At 39.9% G+C, this 22,832-nt stretch overlaps 1 protein-coding gene across 18 annotated transcripts; it reads right to left on the bottom strand.

The window, feature by feature from the left end:
* Positions 1–380: 380 nt before the first annotated feature.
* On the bottom strand, positions 381–22,469 carry cnot1 (CCR4-NOT transcription complex, subunit 1). 18 transcript variants are annotated; one of them, XM_067500508.1, is made up of 49 exons: positions 22,305–22,469; positions 20,021–20,315; positions 19,799–19,906; positions 18,645–18,743; positions 18,477–18,545; positions 18,269–18,323; positions 17,516–17,719; positions 17,158–17,326; positions 16,766–16,892; positions 16,362–16,472; positions 15,670–15,840; positions 15,372–15,499; positions 14,889–15,129; positions 14,663–14,782; positions 14,240–14,362; positions 13,968–14,119; positions 13,657–13,807; positions 13,018–13,231; positions 12,671–12,811; positions 12,082–12,206; positions 11,662–11,948; positions 11,484–11,561; positions 11,097–11,352; positions 10,813–10,953; positions 10,533–10,712; positions 9,484–9,600; positions 9,290–9,400; positions 8,420–8,497; positions 7,901–8,078; positions 7,545–7,678; positions 7,091–7,387; positions 6,828–6,968; positions 6,397–6,501; positions 6,082–6,201; positions 5,684–5,878; positions 5,451–5,593; positions 5,133–5,241; positions 4,741–4,910; positions 4,131–4,362; positions 3,776–4,024; positions 3,444–3,607; positions 3,216–3,333; positions 3,004–3,105; positions 2,717–2,890; positions 2,382–2,531; positions 2,115–2,316; positions 1,753–1,885; positions 1,497–1,631; positions 381–1,309 (listed from the first exon to the last, which is right to left on the bottom strand). In XM_067500508.1, exons 2-49 carry the CDS (start codon positions 20,120–20,122, stop codon positions 1,231–1,233), a joined length of 7,188 nt encoding a protein of 2,395 aa, XP_067356609.1. In that variant the 5' UTR covers positions 20,123–20,315; positions 22,305–22,469; the 3' UTR covers positions 381–1,230. The 18 variants fall into 18 exon arrangements, with proteins under 18 accessions (XP_067356609.1, XP_067356611.1, XP_067356605.1 ...); XM_067500510.1 differs by having other exon boundaries at positions 11,097–11,342; positions 11,483–11,561; positions 22,305–22,468; XM_067500504.1 differs by having other exon boundaries at positions 7,545–7,699; positions 11,097–11,342; positions 11,483–11,561; positions 22,305–22,467.
* Between the last annotated feature and the right edge of the window lie 363 nt (positions 22,470–22,832).

The following is a 22,832-nucleotide window of genomic DNA, read 5'->3' as shown; positions in this document are numbered from 1 at the left end:
ATGTGCTTGCAAATTTAAGGATGAATCTACACGGTACAATCTAGTGATGCACACCCAGCCTCATGTCCCCTAAAGACTGGTCTAACAGTTGCTTGTTGAGGTTCTAAAATTATATAGTTTAGCAAAGATAGTTTTAGAACAAATATGAAACTTCAGTTGGTATCTAAAGAGAGGAAGTTTTCAACTTTAAACTTGAGGTGCCTTTTGTAATTGGGCTTATAAAAATGTTCTCTCTGAAGCAAGTGTTCAAGTCAGGGTGATGAAGGAAATGTTTAAAACCCAAAACCTATTACATGAAATCAAAATCTCTAAAACCCACTTTTTTTTAAACTTCTTGTATCAACACCATATCACCATTAAGATTGTAAAACACAGATGCATTGCAGTTTGAATGCTTTATTTTCTGTATGTATGCATACTGCAGGTAAGTAGCAAGAACTAAAGGCAAACTAGAAAGGACTACAAAATACAACACATGGACCAATACATTTACAAAACATTCAAAATGTTACAAAAAGGGCTGTATTGGTCCTTCTATTGTTCTTCAATTTGGATCTTTTGTACAAATCATCGAAATACGACGTCACTTTGCACAATTTTACAAGTGCCAGGGAGAGACTTCCAGAACCAGTTTTAAATGGACAAACCATCAACTGTTTGACACACCAGGATTACATGCCCCCCCCACCTAGGAGACCAAACTACATCTTCCTGTCCCACTCAAGGATAAAAAGGACTAAAATGAAAGTAGCAGGCAACATTTTTTCTTCAATCACCTACCATTCAGCCTCTGTAAGCAAAAAAAAAAAAAAAAAAAAGTCTGGAAAAGAATTTGTGTGGGAGGGAAGCAAACCAAGGATGTCGGTAGTGACTGAAAATATGTTCAGATGTCTTTACATGTCAGGATACACTTTGACATGGTCATTGTTCCCCCCTTATCTTACCCTCCCTGTCTCCCTTTATCCCCCCCCCCTCAATATTTACATCAAAAAAAAAAGTATATTAAACAGCATGTCCCAATTCATTCCGTCTCAATTCAACCCCAAAGCAATAAACAAATCTAACTCTTTAGATCTGTGAGCAGTAGTCCTTTCATCCACATTAAGTGACATGTTGCCAGTTTCTCCAGTGCCAACAGTAAAGAGGGAGGTGTGTGTGTTTAAGTGGAGGGGGAGTGGGTCAAGGCCACGGCATCTCTCCCGAGGGTTACAAGCAGGCTGGCAATGCAGGCTAGCTGGCTCCAGTGCCCTCCATCACCTGCTGAGCCTGCTTTTGTCCCATGCAGCATTGGGCTACTGACTGGAACAGCCTGGAGACCAGAGAGGTTAAGCTATTAAAATCTGTTCAAGGCTGAAGTTATTTTAGCTTTTAAAACATTACAGCCAACTTTTGTTTTGGGCTACATGTTTTAACTATTCCATCAGGTTACTCTGTAGTGCTGTGTATGCATTAGCATACTGTCAATATGTTGTAAAGTCGTCAAACAGAGAACCTACTTTTCAATCTCAGGGGCACAGTGCACAAAGTCATGACTCCAGAACTTGAAGGCAGGATTCTTGATTAGCTCAATGAAGGTGATTAGGAGACCCCAGGGGTGTGGCCTGTTCACTATCAGCCTCTCCAACAAAACCCTGTAAAAAAAAGACAAAAACATTACATAACCTTAACACCTAAGTCAACTGTTAGTGCAGTAACTGGATCTAACAAATGATGATACAAAACTAAAGTCATTCAAATAAACCTAAGACTTACCGTGTAATTTGCTCCTGGATGGCCTCTGTGTTGGCCTCAGCAAACAAATAGAGCATGGTGCAGCTGAAGTAGTGAGTGTGGCTGTTGGGGTAGCGCAGCTGATTGGCAATTGCATTCAAGAAAAGGTAACGCCCTGGGGAAACGAGAGGGCAATTTAAAACAGACACACACGATACTGAAAATCTAAAATGTGGTTTTGACTATACTCAAAAACATGCAACTTTCCAGGCTCTAGAGAACTTGTTAAAGTAACACCAATACTTTACATAGCAAAGCCAGACTAGGGTCAGTCAACGAATATCCACGTAAGGTCCAACTTTCTTTACCCCGCAAAAAAACGAACTTTGCTTTTGCCAACTCACCTTCTGTGTCCAAATCCACAGCTAGATTCTGGAATATGTCCATGTGCGCAGAGTGGGTGATTGTGCTCATGGAGGGGGTGCTACCCTTGTTGTGAATGTGAGCAATTGCTTGTGTCCCTACATACAACACCAGAGCATTGATCAGTTGGATGTTGTAGCGGTTGCCTGGCTCATTAGATACCTGGGAGACAAAAGATAAAAACTGTAAAATTATATTAGGATTAGACAACAACATCTATAAAACTGAATTTACTGTCATTGTCCTACCTGCAGGTTGCTGCGCAGCTCAGACAGGAAAGTGACTGGTGAGCGGGTCTTGAGATACGAATCCAGATCTTTCTTGAATTGGGAGGGCATAACCCCTGTAAAGTTTGTGAGGATGCGCGGAGCGATGTTTATCTCACTCAGCATGTCAACCTGTAGTAGGTGTTTTAAAAAAAAAAAATTTTTTTTAAGTTTTGAGATTAGGTCTCAAATAAATTTTACACTGCAGTTGACAGCTGAAGAACACCAACTTCAGTACCCCTCATTTCAAAATGCAAAATCAAATGTCTGCCAGTCACACACAACCCTGCAAACTCCAACTGTGTGTCTGAGCCTACCTTTAGATTAGGTGTGAAAGGATCAGGGAGCCTCATGTTGCGTGGAAAGGCACTGAGGATGAGGTTGCGGAGCTGGATGCAGTTGGGTGGGATAACATCACAGAAGCCATAATGGTAGTCACACAGGAACTCTGGGAAGTCATGGAGCAGGACCAGCAGCACTCGCAGTGTGCCCTGAAATGAATTGTAGGGAGGCCAAGAAATCTGTTTCAGGGGTTGTGTTATCAAAACATTTTGACATAAGTTATTAGCAGCTTATCTCAGTCGTAAAAGGAATGAGTATGAACCTTGTAGAGGATTTGCATAGGTTTGTTGAGCTCAACATTCCTCAAGAAAGGGGCCAGGTACTTGAACAGATCAATTAGCAGCTGTGCATACATTGGCCAACCCTAGAAGAAATCGCCACACAAAACCAAATTAAAAATATACTTTACTGGAGTTGCAAAGTTGCAAGGAATTTAATTATGAGCAAATTAGATGGGCATGTCATATTTTAGACCTTCTGCTGTGGTGTGTGTGCAAGCATCCTGGCAATAAAGATTCGATGGGAGATGAGCTCCAGCCAGGCGTACACAAAGCCAGGTGCTTTAGTAGGTCTCAGGATGTGAAAGGTATTGCTGTTGATAAAGGAAAAAAATAAATGAGTCCAGAGCCAGTATCTAAGCCATCCTTATTCTCTAAACATCGCTACCAAACAGGGGAGACACTGGTATAGTTGGGATCCTACCAGAAGGCAGTGAGTGTCTGGAAGTTAATGGTCTCGAGGACATGTTCAGGGGCATTGAGCTCCAAAAGCAGCATGATAAAAATGCGGTGGTATGGCAGCTGCTGAAATTCTGTCTGACGAACATCATGGTCTTGGATCAACACCCCAACCACAATGCCCAGCACCTAGAGGAACAGTAAGAAAGGTAGGAATAAAATTTTTTAGTTCACCAACATAGATGGTAATAGTTTAACAGAGTTTCATTGTTGCTCATTGTTGAGTTCCATTGTGCATAGTTGCACAATGGGGTCAAACTACTAAAAAACATCAACATTTTAATTGTGTTGCTGTACCTTGTTGAGGAGGTTGATTTTTGTCACTGTGTTGGTAGCCTCTCCAGAGTGTTTGACCAACAGGGCTATGAGCCTGACAAAGGCATCCAGGTTGTGGTAACACTTCGCTCTGATAATTGCTGCACTAGCAGCCGGATTGTGCTGCTGCTCAGCCTGTGCCCGGTAGCTTATCTCCACGCACATTTCTGTGCACAGCCGGAAAAACCTTGTGATCAGGTCATCGGTTTTCAGAATACCCTGCTGGTGCATCTGGAAGTGGAAAAGGAAAAAATAAATAAATAAATGATAGCATGAGAGAATTACTAAAAACAGTCTTTAATGTTTCTTGGACTCAACTTAATAAATAAGGGGTTACCTGGCCAACAAAGGCAGAAAAGGCTTTGGTGCTATCTCTGCCAGCAGCAGCTGAGTGATACAGGTTAACCCATTCTCTCAAGAGGTACTCTGCCTTCTCCCTTAGGCCTGGAGGATCATCATATTCTGAAGCCTGTGAAATCCCAGAGTGCATCATAAAGTTGGGTCCGCTGTGAGCTCTATCAATCATGGCCTCATAGTTGGAGCGGACAACATCCATCAGCTGGGGAAGGCTGGGGTTTAAAAAAAAACCAAACAAACACTTTTAATAAATACATTTAGTATGCAATAATGTTCCTTGCACATAGAAAGCCAAGACCAAAACAGGTTAGCAAAATATGCAATGAAGACAGTTATACGAAAGAAATGCACTAAAAATCATAAACCTAAATGTACAAGGAGTTAGAAAAGTGTTACAGTTGAGCCTACTGATATGACCTTAAGTTATAAACTCAGTGAACTCTAAACCACTGCAGTGTTAAATTGATTTTAATGTTGAGGTAACCAGAAAAAATGTCTCATTACTATACACTGGGACCACTAACACTTCCTGTGAATGCAACAAACCTGCCCTCTAAATAAAAATGTGTTTTTAATAATTCAGCATTTACCCCTCAGGTGCGTTGGCTCTAGAATGTGCACAGGTCCTCATCAAAGTTTCAATTGTGTGGAAGAGGTCAGCCTCTGTGACGTGGCTGACGCTTCGTTCATCCACCAGAAGCAGCTTCACCAACTGCATGGCAAATGCCACTGCCATATAATGCAGTCCATTCTCCATAGACTGGAAGACAACATGACATTAACACAACTTGACTGAGCCAGAATAATGCAAAAGTCACATGATCACAGGGGATCAAAAATAAAATACAGCATATGTGCACCTTTTCATATATACACACTAAACTATAGTGTTTTCCTTAAAAGAAAAATTATAAAAACACATTACTAGTTTAAGCAGAAATGTGCACATGTATATAGCAAGACTAGTATAAACACAATTCACCTGTGCCAAGTGCAGGTCATACTGCTGCATATTCACAAGATGGTTCCTGATCAGGAGCTCCACTGCCTCAACGTTGTATTTGTACTCATCACGGCATTCAATCAGACACCTGTATACACAGAAAATACCATATTTCTTTATGCCCACAGTCCATTAAGTTTGGAATAGACACTTTTCACAAAGACACTTTTTTCACAAAAAAAAAAAAAGAAAAAATACTAACACACACCACCAACTAGGTTGGGGGATAAAGGCTCAAAAAGAGCAACAGCCAAAAAATAAATAAAAAACAAATAATTTCAAATAAACCTGACTCACCTTGTGATCTGCTTATTGCACCATTGTGGTCCATAGGCACGTCCATCCTGTAGGGCTTTAAGCACCAGCAGGTGGCACTCTCTGTAGCGAAGCAGCAAATCTGCATCAGCCCCACTTGTAGCATCCAGAAGACCTTCCACTGCCTGGGGGGGGGGGGGTAGACAGGTAAGCCAATAAACCCTCATTCCCTGCCTTGCTCACACAATTACTTATATTGAACTGCAACCGCCTACCTTCTGCAGAAGCCCAAGTGCAGCAATGCCATCCCTGGAGTTTCTAGCCAAAGCAACAGCTTCCAGCAGGCTGCGCAGTGACTGGGTCAGATTGTTTATTCCATGGGAAGGAGGGATGGCATGAAGATGTTGCTCCAAATCAGCAATGCACTTATCATAGATCTGAGCCACATCATCTGTGGCCCATGCCTGTTGCTGTTAATACAGTGATGGAATCAGACCTGTGGCTGTAACACTATACTTCCATTTGTGATACAAATTGCCTGACATTAAGGATGCTTTCTGATAGTTTTAAGGTAAGGCAACATTTCCACCTAGGATTAAGATTGGCAGAGAAAAAAAAAAGAACCAAGAAATTTTAGGACAATAGGGAAGAAGAAATAAAAAAAACAACTCACCTTCATGGGCTGAGCTAAGAAGCCAGTGGGTTGGGAGAGATCGTTACTGGGTAAGAAACCTGGAACGTTCCTGGCAAACTCCTCATATACAGCCATTTGCTTAGGGTCAACTCCTCCCACCTAAAACACAGATTCCACTATTATTGTGGCAGCCAGAGACTGTCAAGGTAGCAAGAAATTACTATTCTACTGGACTGATCTATTGTTCAACTTTAAAAATCATGCTCAGTTTAAGATGGGCCTAGCAATAGAGTGGCTCAATGACTGCAGTTTTTTGCTTATCTGTTGCATAAAGAAAGGTTACAGTTATCTTACCTTAAGTCTGATCTGTTCAGGCATACGTTCAGCCTGATAAGTCAGAACAACAGGGTCACAATAGCGACGTCCCTCTTGGCGTGCATGCTTTCTCAGTTCAAACTCCTACAAGAGAAGAAACCCAATTAAGAAATTGGACACTGAAATTTTAAATGAAACAACTATGCAAGGAATAGCCAGTTTTAGTTACAATTTATATACTTCCATATAGTGCACCCAGGGTGGTACTGTAAACCCTGTAACCTACTGTAAACCCTTGAATGCCCCATGTACCTAAGAATGAAGTCTATGCAAATATATACTGATCTACAATTTAAAAAAAATAAAAAAAATTAAAATCTCAATAAGGTGACACTGTCATGAAGAGTAGCTACAGTTGCCATATTAGAAACACGTATTTGACTACTGTGCTAGTTACTGCAAAGTCTCACCGTGGCTAGTCGTTTGTCCATTTCAGGTCCAGCCTTCTCTACAGCAGTTTTCTGTATAAAACAGCAAGCCAATTCACAGTTGTCTTGAGCAATCCTGGCTGCAGCCTCCTCCATCATTTCCCTCTGTTGGGGTGTCGGTGCCTGATAAAGAGTATAAGTTAGAGAAGCAGAAATGGTAGAAGGTATACAACTGTTAAATTTGGAAATGGCTTATACAATTCTGTTAAGGTCATAATCCTTTAGCAAAAAAGGATTCGGCTTACTCTAAGAGCAGCAGCAAAACTGTTCTTAAGATTGGTGGCAATGCTCATGAGCAATGGTTCACGGCAGGTGATCATGGCCATGCCAGCAGTCAGGTTTCTCATCATGTGGTGAGCAGCTACACGCATGCGGGACTCCTCCGAATCCAGGGCAAAGTCTTTCCTGATGATCTGCTCACAAGTTGTCATGGCAATTTTGATAGACCGGTCAACCACAGGGTGCACCAGCTCCTGGACAGCCCGCTCCACCGACTGCCTTACACACTGCTTCAGCTGAGGATGTGCCTGTAGCAGAGGGATCTGAGAAATAAATTAAAAAAAATAAAATAAAAAAATGTTAGTTTATCAAAATATAATGAGGTAATAAAGATGCAAGACAGGTGGTATGTGGGCATATTTAAAATGAAACATCAACTCAACGTCTATTCCAATAGTTTACACTAGACCTTGTACTTACGTTGACATTTATATTTATGTGTGGAGCCAGGCCTGCCAAGGCATAAACATTGATATCGTGGTAACTGAATTGTGGGGTTGGGGGTCCTGTGGTTGTGCAAGTGGTGGTAGTAGCAGCTGGAGTTGAGGGAGGAGCTGCAAATGGAACAAAGTCTCCTGTTGGTCACAAAATGCTAATTTAATTAAAATCACAAGAAAAGGAATGTTATGTAAACATTAACAGAAGTTAAGTATTTATTCAAGATATTAAATAGTTTTGCATTACTAAACTTTGCAGTTTCTAGGGAGTAAAATCATAATGATCAACATATCACTATATATTCTTTAAAAAAAAAAAAAAAAAAAAAAAGCATCCACCTGTTGTAGAAACTGGCAGCATCTCCTCAGGGGGCTTTGCTTCTTTCTTTGGTGCAGATAGCTGCTCCTCCAGGTTCTTTAACTTCTCCTTATCCTTTAGCAGATTTCCTGGTTTGAGCTCATTGATGTCCAAAGACAAGTTCTTACAAAGAACTTCAATCTCAAACTTTAAGTTGAGCTGCAGTAAACAAGGAAACAATTACAAACCTTTTTTTAATTCCAGGTTCCTCTGTACTACAATTACACCTTAGCTGCATTTTATTGTAGATAAATGTATATATTCATATTGCTGAAACAAGTGACAAAATAGCAACTGGTTGATGTACATTGAAATTATGTGGTATTAGGAAAGCAATAAAAAAGGTCTGATTTATGTGTTTCAATATGATAGCCAATAAATTCTAATCCTAAAATTGGACTGTTATGTAGCAGCAGCGTCTTTACTAAAATGAACCGCACAAACTTAGGCAGCATTTTGAACAAAAGTTAAAAAGGCTCATAAGTAGGGTAATCAACTACCTTGAGGTCATGTTCCTGATGCAGCTCAGCCAGAACATTCATGATGGCCATGGTCCAGGGGTTCTGGGGTCTGAAAACCTACAACATTAGAGACAGTCACCATTTAATCTCTAGGAAAAAAGTCAAAGAACACAAGCCACTAAGGTTAACACTGGGCAGTGGCATGAGGTCACAAGCATGGCAACATCTCCATAGCCCCTTTCAGACATGCACTGGAATTCTGTTTCAGCCAGGAACTCTAGAAAAAAAGTGAATAGAAAATGATAGTATTTGTGAGATTAAGTTCTCACTAACTGTACTTTACACTAGGGAGCTAGCGGGGTAAAAACCGAGTAATGTCAGGGCCAATAGACATTGGTTTTTTACATTCACACATACCCCCACCTTAGATAAAGTCCGGACAATGTCTGAATTTCAGTGCATGTCTGAAATGGGCTTTTGTCAGCAGGGGATGCATGTGTGAATGCAAAGGTCCACCTGAGACCCAGCCAACATTATCCAGACTTTATCATTTGAGACCTCAAGTGCAATGTAAGGAGGACTTAAAATCGAGCTAAAGTGCATGTTGATGTTTCCATAACTTGATTGTGGTTGTAGTCGAGTGAAAGTACCTTATATGCACACCTATCATGTGCTGTAAGCAAAACCTTGTTTCTATCATGTGTCTCCTGTGTACGCTGAGCACACACTGAATTTGAGTAGAGTTTTACACGAGGATGCTTCTAACTGGGGCGATCTCCCGCTGTGTTAAATGGCACTCTGAACAACGTCAGAGGCGGAATTCTGCCAACACTGTTTGGAGGCTGAATTCTGCCAACACTGTTTGGAGGCTGTGTGTAAAACAGGCTTAAGTCTATGTCCATTACCCACCATGCTCCGCAGACTAGACTCCAAAACCTTTGCGACAAAAGGAACCACATAAAGTAACTCCTGCTGTCCTTTCACATAGGCCTCCAGTAACAGAGACTTGACTTCTAGATCCTAGAGAGGGAGAAGGAAAAAAAGTTAGACAAATTGAAAGAGCGCCCCCCCCACCATTTAAGAATCAAAGAACAGGTTCTTACTGTATAGAGGATAGGTTTGTTTTTGGCCAGTGTTATCATGCCCAGCCAGTGGCCCAGGTTCTTCAACAGGGAGCGATCAGAGAAATTGGCAGCTGCCTTGTCAGAGGTCAACAGGACCTGAAACAGATAATCAGTACTATTATGAGTATAAACAAGAAATAATTTGTATTGCTTGGTAAGGTGACATCAATTAATGGCATGCAGTTACTTAAGAGAATGAAGTTTGACTACTGTGCTTTTTATCATTCAAAGTTTATAGTAGAAGTCTTAAGCAAAAAAATGCACACAATGTAGTTTAAATTTTCAATTAGGCAAGTTGTATTTTTGAGGATTACTTTTGTTATTGTATAACTACAGTGCTCTTGGTCAATCCAAAATGTTAAATGTTCAGGTTTGATGTTTGTTAAGTAGTAAAAATGAAGTTTTGGTGTTCTTAGGAGAATATCTACATGTACACCATTATTAGGCAAAAAGCCTATGCTGATCTCCTAAGGCCACACCCTTGTTACACAAATACAGATCACCTGATATGCATTAAATCCAATAAGCATTCAGGTTTATACAGCTTGGACTTTCATATCATGGATAAACGATATGGTCAAAATAATCACTTGCCTAATAATTGTGCACAGTGTAAGGTGCTTTTGAAATATTTACACCTCAAGTGCATGTAATTGCAGAAATTAAAGACTAGAATGTTTACTTAAGTTAACCAGGTTACGCTAAGAAACCAGCCGTCTTTGGTAAGCATGGAACAGAGTTTATAAGCACTTAAGAGCACCTATTACTGGGAAACCTCATATACATGCTTCAGAAGGGTAAACAGTCTTGCACTTTGTACTCATTTTTAAAACACTGCCCACAGATTACAAATGTATAGTGACAGAAAACTAAAAGAAAAAAAATAAATAAATACAAATACACACCTAACCTAATTTTGAAAGGCAGCTTCCTATTTACATGACACTTAAGGAACCAGGTTACAAGCAGCTTTCCTGGGAAAACTGATTCGTTAAGTGCAAGTAAACGCACATATTTTTTTTTTTTACCTTAATATTCCTGTAGGTTTCATTAAGAACCATCTTGACAAACTCTGGATTCTTCAGTGTGTCCAGAAAGTTTGAGTATAGACTGTGGAAGTTGGGCTCAATGCTGACACGCTTCATCACAAGGTACTGAGAGACCCAAGGCATAAACTCCTCCTTCACAGTCTCTTTTAGCTCTTCAACCTGAAAGACAAATATAGTTCAACAGTCACATCTGTTACCACAGATGTGGTAACATTTTTAAATTCTTATACATAGCAACATTTTGTCTGTTTGACTTTACCTTCTGCGTCATGTTGGATTGTGAAAGGTTGTTAAAGATAAAAGCAATCTTCTCCTGTACATTCTCTGGAGGCTCTACAATCCTTTCCGTTTGGTCAGTGGCTACCAGCAGGGTGTCAATGTTGGTAGTGTTTATGGAGGGCTACATGTAGCAAAAGAACAATTATTTGAATGCCATACACATGCACGGAAAAAAAATATTTAGATCTCTCTCTCTCTCTCAAACAAGACCCCCCCAAAACAATTTAAATTAGATAGTTATGGTATCAGCAAAGCTAAACTCACAGGCACATCTTTTTTGAAGCTGCTGGGTGTTGGTCTTGTGATGGTGGTGGTCTTAGCTGCTGTGGTGGTAGTTGTTGTCGTAGTGACGAGAGTGCTGGTTTGACCTGGCTGTGGGGCTTTGGGGCCACTAACTTGCTGTGACTGGGCCTGAGCTTGAACTTGTGCCAGTGCCAGGCTGCCTGGGGTGGTGATTGAGCCTTGCATCTTCACCGGAGGGTCCCGTGACTGTTGACCATACTCGATATACTGCACACACAGGATATTGAAAGGAGCAGAGCGAGAGATTTAATTTAGCTGTATGTGAGATTCCTTGTCTGTAATCATGGAGGGGACAAGGAAAGACTCAAAAACACAAACAAAAAGTTAAATTAAGGAAACCTGATTACCTCTTGTAAATGGTGGGGGAATTGTAAGAAGTGTCCAATTGAAGCCAGGTGTTGACAATATTGAGGATAGTCCTTCAGTCTGCAAATATAGAAGAAAAGGAACATGTCAGATGAAAGACTATGGCTATTTTAATCCAAAAGTTGCAAAAGAAATAAAAAATAAAAAAAACAAACAGTACCTGTTTTTGAACCTATCTAGGGCAGCAATTCCAAAATAATACATTTTGGATCCGTAGGGTTTTCTTAAAGCTTCAAGAACATATCGGAGTGCCAAGCCCAGGGCCATGTAGGTGACAAGACCCTTCTCAATAATGCCACCAAAAAGACAGGCTGTGATGTGCAGCTCCTTGTCTGGATATTGGGGAAAGAATCGATATTCTTCAAACAAGTTCCGAAGCATACAATTGAACACTTCTCGCTCACGCTTGATGGTTGAATCCTTGAATCTCTGAAGCATCTCCAGTACCTGGACAGGGGCAAAAAAATTAAATAAATAAAAATTCCCCTCATTATCCACAAGAGCAACATGACAATCCACAGTCATCAATTTTAACAAAAGAATGTGTATTTAACACAAACACACTGATGTCACTACATACTTCATCCACAGACATTGTTGGGTGAGGTGGGTGGTTGTAGATTCGCTGGAAGTAACTGTTTGCTTCGTCGTCTATCTCCTTGCTAAAGTGCTGGTTTGCTTCAGGCCACACCTGAGAAAGGTCAGCTGAAGGAAAAAATAATTAAATCCATTTTAATTATTTATAATTATGGCTATTACTTAAATGTTGTAATACACCACTGGTTGAGAATGTAAGTCATGTGCATATTGTATCACATGATATATCAGGCATCAAAGCTTTAACTCAAGTCATGACAATTCTGATGCATATGAATGAAAATCACAAAACCAAATGACAAAAGTGGGCTGTAAGCATAAGCAGAAAAGGAATGGAAGACTGATCTGTATTTCCTCTATAATAATTTAAAGAGTTTGATATGAAGTCATATCCAATGTGTCAAATCTCAGAAAAGGTCATGTAGTGCACTGGTACATTACAATTTGATTTGGAGGGAGGGGAGAAAAAAAAAATAAAATCAAAAGGAGATTATTGCGATCACTGTAGAGGAAATACAGTGCTGAGCACGCAGGGCAGGGCTCTCAGTCACACCACTACCACCACCACTTACAGGCCTTCATCTTACTCTGCTGAAAGGTAGGCGGGTTGAGGCCCGGTGTGCTCATCTTCCTGTTGCCAAAAGGGTCGGTGCTTACTGGTGGCATCCCCAGACTAGAACCTATACCAGAGCCTATGCCCGAACCCAGGGGACCTAAAAGAAACAAAACTTCAGTCATTCCAGCTTCTAGCCATTTCATCATCTGAACTGCTGCCCAATGCACTCTGGACTTTTCACATTTTACTTTAATATGCAAAATAAATATTCAGCCAGATGCTATAAAACTGCAGCACAATTTGCTGATTTAGCATGATCCTTGATTATTTGTCTTCAAAGAAAATAATCAAGTAGCATAGTACCAGAGTCCATACCAGGGAGCTGCGAGGACAAGGTGCCAATGCCCCCAAATGGTGTGCTGGGGTTTGTGTTGGAGAGAGGCGGAAAGGCCTTTGCTGGGGACTGGGGATTACTGAAAGCTGAACTCAGTGAGGTTGGGAAACCCTGCATACTCTGAGTGTGTGAGGTGGCTGTGTTACCCAGGTTCAAGGAACCCATGCCAGACAGAGGGTCCATCTAGAAAACAAGAAAAGATACGTGAATAAATAAAAGCGAGACAGAGCAGAATGATAATGAACAGTCTGATGTTAATGAAAAATTACAAAATCCTCCATTTTAATTAAAGGTTTGCCTGTAAAGAGATGACTATACATGTGTGTGAATATATATGTAGGGGCACAATGGCGGCTGTGGTGCAGGAAAGTAGAGCGGTCGTCCACCAACCCGGAGTGGTTTGTTTCGATCCCTGGGTCCTCTGGTCACATATTAAAGTGTCCTTGAGCAAGACACTGAACCTAGCAAGGTCAATAACCCCAACTTAGTTGCTCTCATTGAGAGTCTGTGTGTGAGTGATTGCAAATGGGTGAATGAGAAGCAGTGTAAAATGCTTTGGGCGCCAACAGGTAGAAAAGCGCTATACAAGTGCAGATCATTTAAAATACCTGTACAGGTGAGATGGCATCGAGGCTGCTGGTGCTAGGGGCACGCCCTTTTGGCATTACTCCTGGTGGTGGCTGCCGTGCTTTATTCATTACATTGCTGCAGTTAGCAACCATGGTCAGGATAGTCTCTGACAGTTCCTGGGATACATTCCTGGGGACAAAAGTGAAAGAAAGAAAGAAAAGGAGTTGTAACAGGCATCTATATTAAAACATATATAGATATATAAAAATGTCTAGTCCTGGATGGACATTAGTTTTGGTATTTAATTATTATATTAACTGTGTAATAAAGAAGACCTAGCTAATCTTACCCAGCACAAGACTGCAAGCAGGCCAGCATAGTAGCTAAGGTTTCTGGGGGCAGCTGGGCACTTTTGGGCTGGTCCTTGTCTGGGGCCAAACCCCCCATAATGGATGGGCAGCGTCTCTTCAGGAATGTTACACATGCCTGGATAAAAGGTTCCTTACAAATAAAAACAGTTAGTGTTTAACACAGTATTTTGGGGTTTTAAACTTAATAGGAATATAAGCATCTTTATTGAACCTTTAAATGTAGCTGCATGTCAAAAAAACAAAAACTTACCCCATGCTCTCTGATTTTGTCAGTTAGCCATTTATCAAGTTTGAGGTATTCACGTCGAGAGGCAAGTGCAGCAAGGTCAATAACAAAGGCAAAGGGAGTACCATTCAGCAGCATGGACAGAGACTGGAGAAGAGTAAAACAATTCAGCATAAAGACATTACTTACGAGTAAGCATTTCAGATTATTATAAAAATTAGAAGTTTTATAACACTTTCTATCTTCAAAACTTCTCATTAACAATAGCTTTTGTCATGATAGTTTGCCCATTTACTGGAATGTTTAAAGGCTTTGCGAATTCAAACCAACAGCCAACAGGGCCTCAGCCTAGTTCAACTTAAAAAACAAGCATGAACAAACGTAAGTTTATAATATGTACTACATTACAGTTATCTCTTCATGTCAATGAAGTCTTTTCGGACAAACCTTCAAGTCCTGAGCTACATCCAGGATGCGAGACAGCTTGGCCTGATCATACTGCTCCCCTCTCATGTACCACTCAGCCATTGAATGCATAATTAACTGGCGGATGGAGGGAGACTGTCCCTGAAATAATAACCATTTTTTTTTTGTTTTTTTTATATTTACAGGCAGACAAAATCTTCACTTGAAATCAACAAGCATAAACAACAAGACAAATTCCAACACTAACCTGTCCATGCCAGGCATAGTGCAGAATGATGGCAGAGTTGGGGTGGTTGCCCAGAAAGATGGGCATAAGGGTAGAGATGAGCTCATGGCGCAGTGTGTGCCAGGAGGTGGAGATCTGCAATAATGCCAACACCAACATATCTGGGCAATGCTTGATTGGAAAACCAAACAGCTGCTTCACCTGCTCATACTGGCCCACCTCAGAGAGCCTCAGCATGCTCTCCACCAGGTCTAAACTTTTCCTGTGAAGAGTTATAGATTCAGTCACACACTATCATCTTTATACCATCAGCCCTGTAACTTCATGAATAAACCTTAAATCATATTAAGTACACTAATGAATAATATGCAACACATGCTAGATGAAGTACTGCTTAAAAATGTACACCTGAGGGACGTGAACACTACAAAAATACAACAAAACTCAATTTAAATTACATGAACAACTGCTACACCATTGTAACATAATGTCTAAGTGTTATACCAGGTGGCAATCTCCCGGTTGTCATCCTCTGGTGGGGCCTTAAGGATGTCAATTGCCACAGTGTGGCAAGGGTAGTCAGCAAAGCAAAACACCTCTGGGTTCATCAAAGAGTGCTGAATGAATGACAACTTTAAAAGAAAAGAAAATAATTATAGAGAGCTAAAGGAGATTCAATTTTGCATGATGTTATTCTGTATTACCTTTTAAACTAAGTCTTTATTATTCGTAACACCAGTTTTGGTTCTGTTTTTAATTGCATCAGCAATTACATTATCCTAATGAAACACTGTTAACTTACTTGTCCTTCTGCATGTTTCCATGGTCGATAGATGAGGTCAACAGGAAAGACTTCCACTCCCAACCCCCTCTGTATGCCATACACTACTATTTGTAGGCCTTTACTGTCACGGATTATAAAGCCCGGGTGGTCCAGTTCATATGTCACCTCTTTGAAGTTCAAGTTGGGATTCTAGGATGCAGACACACGAAAAACAAAAAACACCCACAAGTGAACCATCTGTAGCTCTAGAAAATTGTGGTTCTATGACAAATGGTATATATTAATTTATTGCTGCAAAACTTGTCAATGTAAAACTACAACACTGTGAAAAGTGTGGATGCTTTGCATAAACATGTATGGCCATTTAAATGAACTGTTTGGTGGTGATATGCAATGAAATCTTGATTGACTCCTAAAATAAAAGTAGAGTTGTACAAATTTAGGGGTGGATGTTGTTTGCTCAGTTGTTAACCAATTATGGAGTCAGTGGTGAGGTCAGCTGCAGGCAGCTCCATCAATGGACAACATAGATAATGTACCAATATTGTAGATAATATACAGTTCAGACCATTTACCCTCTAGTTGTAACTGGACAATATGTTCCAATGCATTTAAGCTTACTTCGGTTTATTTTGTTAACAAACCTGAGGCAATCTGAAAAATAAAAGCTACAGCTAACAATTAAAAAGGTAAGCTCACTCTCCACTTACCACTTCTTTGACTACATCAATAAGAACCTCAACATTCCATGTGTGTGCCTGCGAGCCATCGTTCTTATCCTTGCCGTCACTCCAGATACCACTTCCTGGAGCTGAAATAGACTAAGAAAACAAAAGCACAGAAGAATTGGCTATTTAAAACAGAAAAAAAATATAAAATAAAAATTACCTACACAAACCCAAACCCTATACACGTTTTAAACAGATCCCATTTCCTTTAAAAATTCTAGACTTTTACATTGAGAAAGAAAGCCTACACTGGCCAAGTATAGTTTCACTGCTTTTATCTGGTTTGTTGTAAATCATTTTGATCAATCAGAACCAGATTAACTCAAATAAAATCAAGCTGACCTTAGGCAGGTCATGGCCTGGGAGAAAAAAATAAAGCAACTCACCTGTAGTGGGATCCCGTCAGTTAGACCAGAATGTGTACGAGCCATCATGCCCAGGACCCTGGCTACCTGGCTGGCTGTCACTTCCCTCACCCCATACTGGAGGATTATGTTTCTGCACTCATCCACACTGATGACAAATACACAACAGACATGTGAGAGAGTGTTTAAAAAGATCCATCCATCATTAACAGCTATATAGCAAATCACCCAGGCATCTTATGGTTAGTAATGTTACATGTGCTTATTTGTAAAACTGTAACAGTGGTGTTTATTAAACTGTCTTTGACATTTGGCTTAGTCATCTACTATGAAAACAACAAATTTGTTTTAACAAACATGTAGACATTACAAATTATGGACGCAGATGCAATTTAATTTAGATATAAACTCACTTAGCACAGAAGCCATAGCCAACTTCTTGCATGAATTCTGCAAGAGAACTCTCCATTATGGTCTTAGCGAACTCCCCTGAGTCTGGCAGGATCCTGTCCATCAGAATGTCCCGTTTTTCAGGGTAAAGCAGTGGTGCAAGCACCACAGGACAACGCTCTTGGGGGAAATCTTAAAGAATAATAATAAAAAAATAATATCAGACACAAATAACTGCAGCACAGCAACAGACAGTCAACTTATGGACAGGACTGTCAGTCATTTTTAGCCTGAAAAAGCCACGAACAGTCTACTGTAGATATTTGTATACTTTCAGATCTAAATTTGGAAGCTGCAACAAATTTGTGTTGATCCCCCTACCTCGGCAAAGTGTCTTGAGGAAGGCGTCAATTTGCTCTTGCCCTACTCCACTGGCTCCCTTCTGGCCAAACAGTAGATGGGAGAGCAGTAGGTGCAAGACTTCTATGGCAATGTCTTGGAAGCCACCTTCCTGATTTCCTCCGAGATCTGCGTCAACGTATGACCTCAGAAGGTCTGGAAGTTTCTGTTTAATAAACTGTGCAGCTGGAAACGGTCAAAAACAAATTGTTATGAGTACAGGCATGCTTTTACACATTTATGAACAGGAAATTCAACAGATTTCTGATCCCATGCAACAATGGTCTTAAAGGGAGTCTTCACCATTTTTAAACTTCCTTTCTATTCTTTCTTAGTCAGCTAGAGGTAGAGTGATATTTTGAAAAAGGTAAGTTTAATGGCATTTATATACGAGGCAGTCTTCCACGGACCACAGGGGTCAGTGGTTCAATCCCCAGCTATCCCGACTATATGTCGAAATGTCGCCGGGCAAGACACTGAACCCCTAACAGCCCATTCCCCTCCCCAGCTGTGCATGCCGGTCCAAGCCCGGCAGAAACTTGGGAGGGTTGCGTCAGGAAGGGCAAAAACTGTGCCAAATCAATATGCGGACAATGATCTGCTGTGGCAACCCTGAACGCAGTTTGTAATACATTTCTATTTAAAATGTCTGTTAATTAACTTAATTGTTTGTTACTGTTTGGAAGTTGAACACTTTTATATAACAATGTTTAAAGCTATACTACAGTTACTTACCAAAACCACGAAGGTCTGCGTTACTGGAATTGAGCAAAGCAAGGCCAAATATAACCTGAAAAATAAAAGATTCTAAAATAAAAATATTTTATAAAAATTGTCTATTATAGATGGACAGGTGAAAACATGTGATGGTTGGGTTGATAGTCAAGGTCTCTACACAGTCAGTGAATGGTAGTCAATGAAGGCCACTGCCAGACTGGCTTACCTCCTGGACCTTGCTGAGCTTAAGAACTTTACTTAGTTGAGTAAATAAGTGTGCCGATGGCTTCAAACTCTGAAAGACAATAAGTGCTATATCTTAATAAAAAAGATAAATATATCATAAGATTGAGACTAAAACAGTAATATAAATATTCTTGCATGTGCACATTACCTTCTGGTAGTGCAGGGGATTGTCAATGGCGTAGCACAGAGTAGAGATAAAGTTTGGCTTTGATATCAACGAGACACACTCCTGGATCAGAAACTGTGTCTTGGGCAAGTTGAAAGGCAAATCATACCAAAAAGAACAAAAGAGTAAAGAGAACACAGGCAGGTGAAGAGCAAGATATGACTTCAAATCTCCCATAACAATGATTGACAGTACGGGATAAAAACTCAAACATGAGATTTACTGGAATAAATTACAGAAAGAATACTGAATCTGTATATTAAGGACCTATAAATTTATATAAAAAGGTAAGAAATAAACTAGAAAAATAATTTCCAGGAAAATGCACTGTGATTGCTTTAGCACTGAAATGATTTTCCCAATCAAAGCTTAAAAGCACTGAACTGTTTTTTGTTGAATTAGCTGAAAGGAAAAGTATGAGATTTTAAAAAGCCGTATAATAGCAATAATGTCCTTCATAACCTAAACGTTTTGAAGTTTGAAGTGTTTCGAGCTGAAAGTATTCAAGGTAGTTAGACACTAAACGTACCGAAGACGGAAGTCTCAATAATAATAAATATTATTAGGCTATCATTACTATGGATCCTCCAGTAACAATGGATAAAGATAAGGATATCATTACCAGGTATGCTGGAACATTCATGGTAGTGATAGACAAGGGCAAAAAACCTAATTGCAGACAGTTATGACAAAAAAACATTGGGGAATTGGCGGAGGGTAAACCGTGCCAAATCTAAAAGTGATTGCCACCAAGTGATCGATATGGCCAGAGGTACATACTTTCACTTTTAGACCATAGTTAATGCATCCAGTGATAAATGTGTACACAGTCTCTTTCCAATGTACCCACTAGGCTTCTGTCAGATACAATGCAAACCATCTTTTTTTTTTAAAAGATAATAACAACTGCTTATTTTATTATTACTACACTTAATTTATAAAAGCTTTTTTCTAAACATCTTAATGTTGCATTAAAGTCACTTCTGCCACCTGGATGCAAACACATCCTTGGCAGCAAAAAGGGAAAATTGTAAATGCTCTATGAATTTAGCTTAAAAGGAAAAAAGCTAAACTGTTCAGACAATTAATAAAATCAGTCAATAAAACTAACACACGAAGACCTTGATTGAAATTACCTGGTGAAAGTCCTTGCCACTACTTTTACCATCGCCACTAAAATCCACATGGGAGAAGAGACAGCGTAAAAGATGCCTGTCTGCCTCAGGTCCGTGACGATTTAAAATCTAGAAGAACATGAAAAGATTACTACATACCAACACAAAAGGTGTTCAAGGAAATGTTGAAACCATAACATATCTGCATATAGAACATAAGAAGACTTTCTCACTACCACTTACATGCTGTATTTCTTGCTGGCTGGCTCGGTAGTTTTTCTTTGTTAAATTGTCCACCAGATAGCTGATTTGAGACAAAGCCAGCGAAAGCGAGTCAAGATTCATTGCTGGTTGGGGCGGAAGCAGGCGGCCGAGCACGGCGCAAAATCACCATTATTCCCCTTTAGTCACTTCAGTGATAGGTTACTTCTGCTCCCCCCCCCCAAAAAGGTGTTAATTGTTTGTTTCCAAATGTCTTTTCCAATAAGTTTCCTCCGGTGCTAGATAGAGTCCCTCAGTTTAAAATATAGTTCAGCATCTGTAATGATACAAAGAAAATTCATATTTAAACTGCACAGAAAACATTTCTTTACAACAGAAAATGAAACCAGCAAGAGGACCAAATATTTTGTAAACTGGTATCAATTTGACACTGTTGTAGTTTTAGCAGAACTTTCAGTATGTAGAATAGATGGGGGATTATGCTGGAATAAGATATTTTCATTTAAAGTATTTTTTGTTTTTACTGCATTTTGTAATCTAGCAACTTTTTTTTTATCTTTAGAGTGATTCTGTCGTATCCTTATATGAAGTAGATATTTACATTACATTTAATAACTGTGCTTTCTTCTGATTTGCAAATGACCATAATCTTCAGAAGCCCACACCTGTTGCAGAACATATAATAAGCAATCCTTAAAGAGCCACAATGCCCAACCCCAATAATAAAGATTCAGACATCACTTCTGTGGGCTGGAAACCATACTACTAATCTCTGCAATTTTCTTGCACCCTGATAAACGAAAGAGAACCATATTTACTATTAATTTATGACACAAAGTTCTGCAACAGGCTTTGAGGCCTACGTGCACGACAGACCCCAGGGTGCAGTAAGCATTTTAGCATATTGTTTTTCTTTGCGTCCATCTGGTAATACATTGTGAAGCCACGGTCAACATGCGTTAAAGTGACGTAGTTCACCATGTACAGTCTACTGAGGTCTTCCAGAATTGTTTTTTATTTTAAAATTTTAAACTTGTCATACCAGCAGTGTGTGCTAGGCCGCGACTGTACCCTAATATCTATACGGCATTCACAGCTAGTTAGGTTGCTCACTATACTAAACCAACCAACCAACCACTCAGTATGCAAAAGCATGGCTATCGCAGCTTTATGGGCTATAAGCAAAGTAGTTAGCACAGTAAGCAGCGAGCCATGAAATTTTGAGTAATGTAAGGAGTTTAAATCCATTATTTGAAACAAAGAACAAATTAGTGTTGACGGTAGTTAACGTTAGCAAATAGTAATGGTAAGCCTACTCGCAAACAATCTAGTTAACGTTATACTTTTTAAAGGAGGATTTTTTACAAACGTTAAACCTATTAACCATAGATTCGTCCATTCAATCATAGGTAAACATCACCTTTCAGGAATTATACCATTACTCCTGTAGAAAGTGGAGAAACCTAGCTAACTGCTAACAAGAGAACGCCAAGTTAGCCAACATGTTTAACTACACTAAATACACCACCTACCGATAATGTTAGCCAATAAATCAGTCATAACCGTCGCTTGCGGTCTTACTTTAGGCCCATTTGGATATATTCATACATCTAATGTTAGCATAAATTGGATGTGGCCAGTTTTTAAATGTAAACCTATGAAACGTTACAAACTCCCAGTAGGCTAAACGCTAACGCAGGTTATTGCTATCGTATTAGCATTTTCAAGAAGCTAACATTAGCCACATGAGCTCATTTAAGCTGGTGTGTATGAATCGGCAAAACTCACCATTACACATTTTTGTGATTTTGTAATAATTCTGATTATGGAATACTAAAACTATAAGACGATCAATGTGCCTTGTACGTGAGCCCGAAGGCCCCGTACATTGCGGATGTATTTTTGCGCGATCGTGCATGCTAACGTTAGCATTATCCTTGTTAGCGCTCGCTTATACCTACGGGCTCCGACTAGTCCATGGAGCCGCGACATACTAGTTGGAAATACTAACGTTAATTATTCTGAAACGACGCGTAAACGTTTCCCAGCGCCAATGTCAATATAGTGTCCACCGGCAACACGACTAATAAAATTAAACTACACAACTAAATCCACAGAAAAGACACGTCATTAAATTAAGGAATTGCTCATTTCTTGGTGGAATCAACATGACAGCTGCTTTTCAGCAAATATACCTTCCTCGCGCTGAAAGCTAACGGCAATCCCCCCCGCTATTAAAATCGTTGCTGGTATGTTTTACATACACCTGTCGACGGCTGTCTACCGAATATATTGTAAACCTCACCGTGCTCCCAAGAAAGTAATTCAGATGATCATCCCTTCCAGTTTCTTACAACAAACTTGACGAAATGGAAGGATCTCTGTGGCTCCAGTTTAGTTTGATTTTCAAAATAAAATGGCGACTGTCACCACCACGGCGCGCTCACGATCCGAGACGAGTGCGTGCGCTTGTCCGCGCTACAGAGGAGCAAGATGCTCGCCCATAGGCACCTGATGGTCCAGGCTTCCCTATATCCTCCTCCTTCTTCTTTATTGCTTTTAGCAGCTTAGACGCTGATGAGCGTATTGCGCCCCCTACAGGACAGAAATTACTAAGTTCGATCACATAAATTGTGGTAAAATGTCTATGTAAACAGATGATTTAACACATTTAACACATTATACAATGCTTATAAGAAACAAAGACTATTGAAATTTGATATACATTTTTCCTCATTGATTGTTATTTGCAGTCATACTACTAACAGTCTACTAAAGTAATTTTAGGTAATATACAATAAAGCAATAAAAAATATTGATCGAGATCACTAAA

The sequence above is a fragment of the Channa argus genome, chromosome 4, assembly GCF_033026475.1.
Source record: "Channa argus isolate prfri chromosome 4, Channa argus male v1.0, whole genome shotgun sequence".
In the NCBI taxonomy this organism is placed as follows: Eukaryota; Metazoa; Chordata; class Actinopteri; order Anabantiformes; family Channidae; genus Channa; species Channa argus.
Note: the sequence above shows the minus strand (reverse complement) of the source record. Positions and strands in the feature narration are given on the sequence as shown.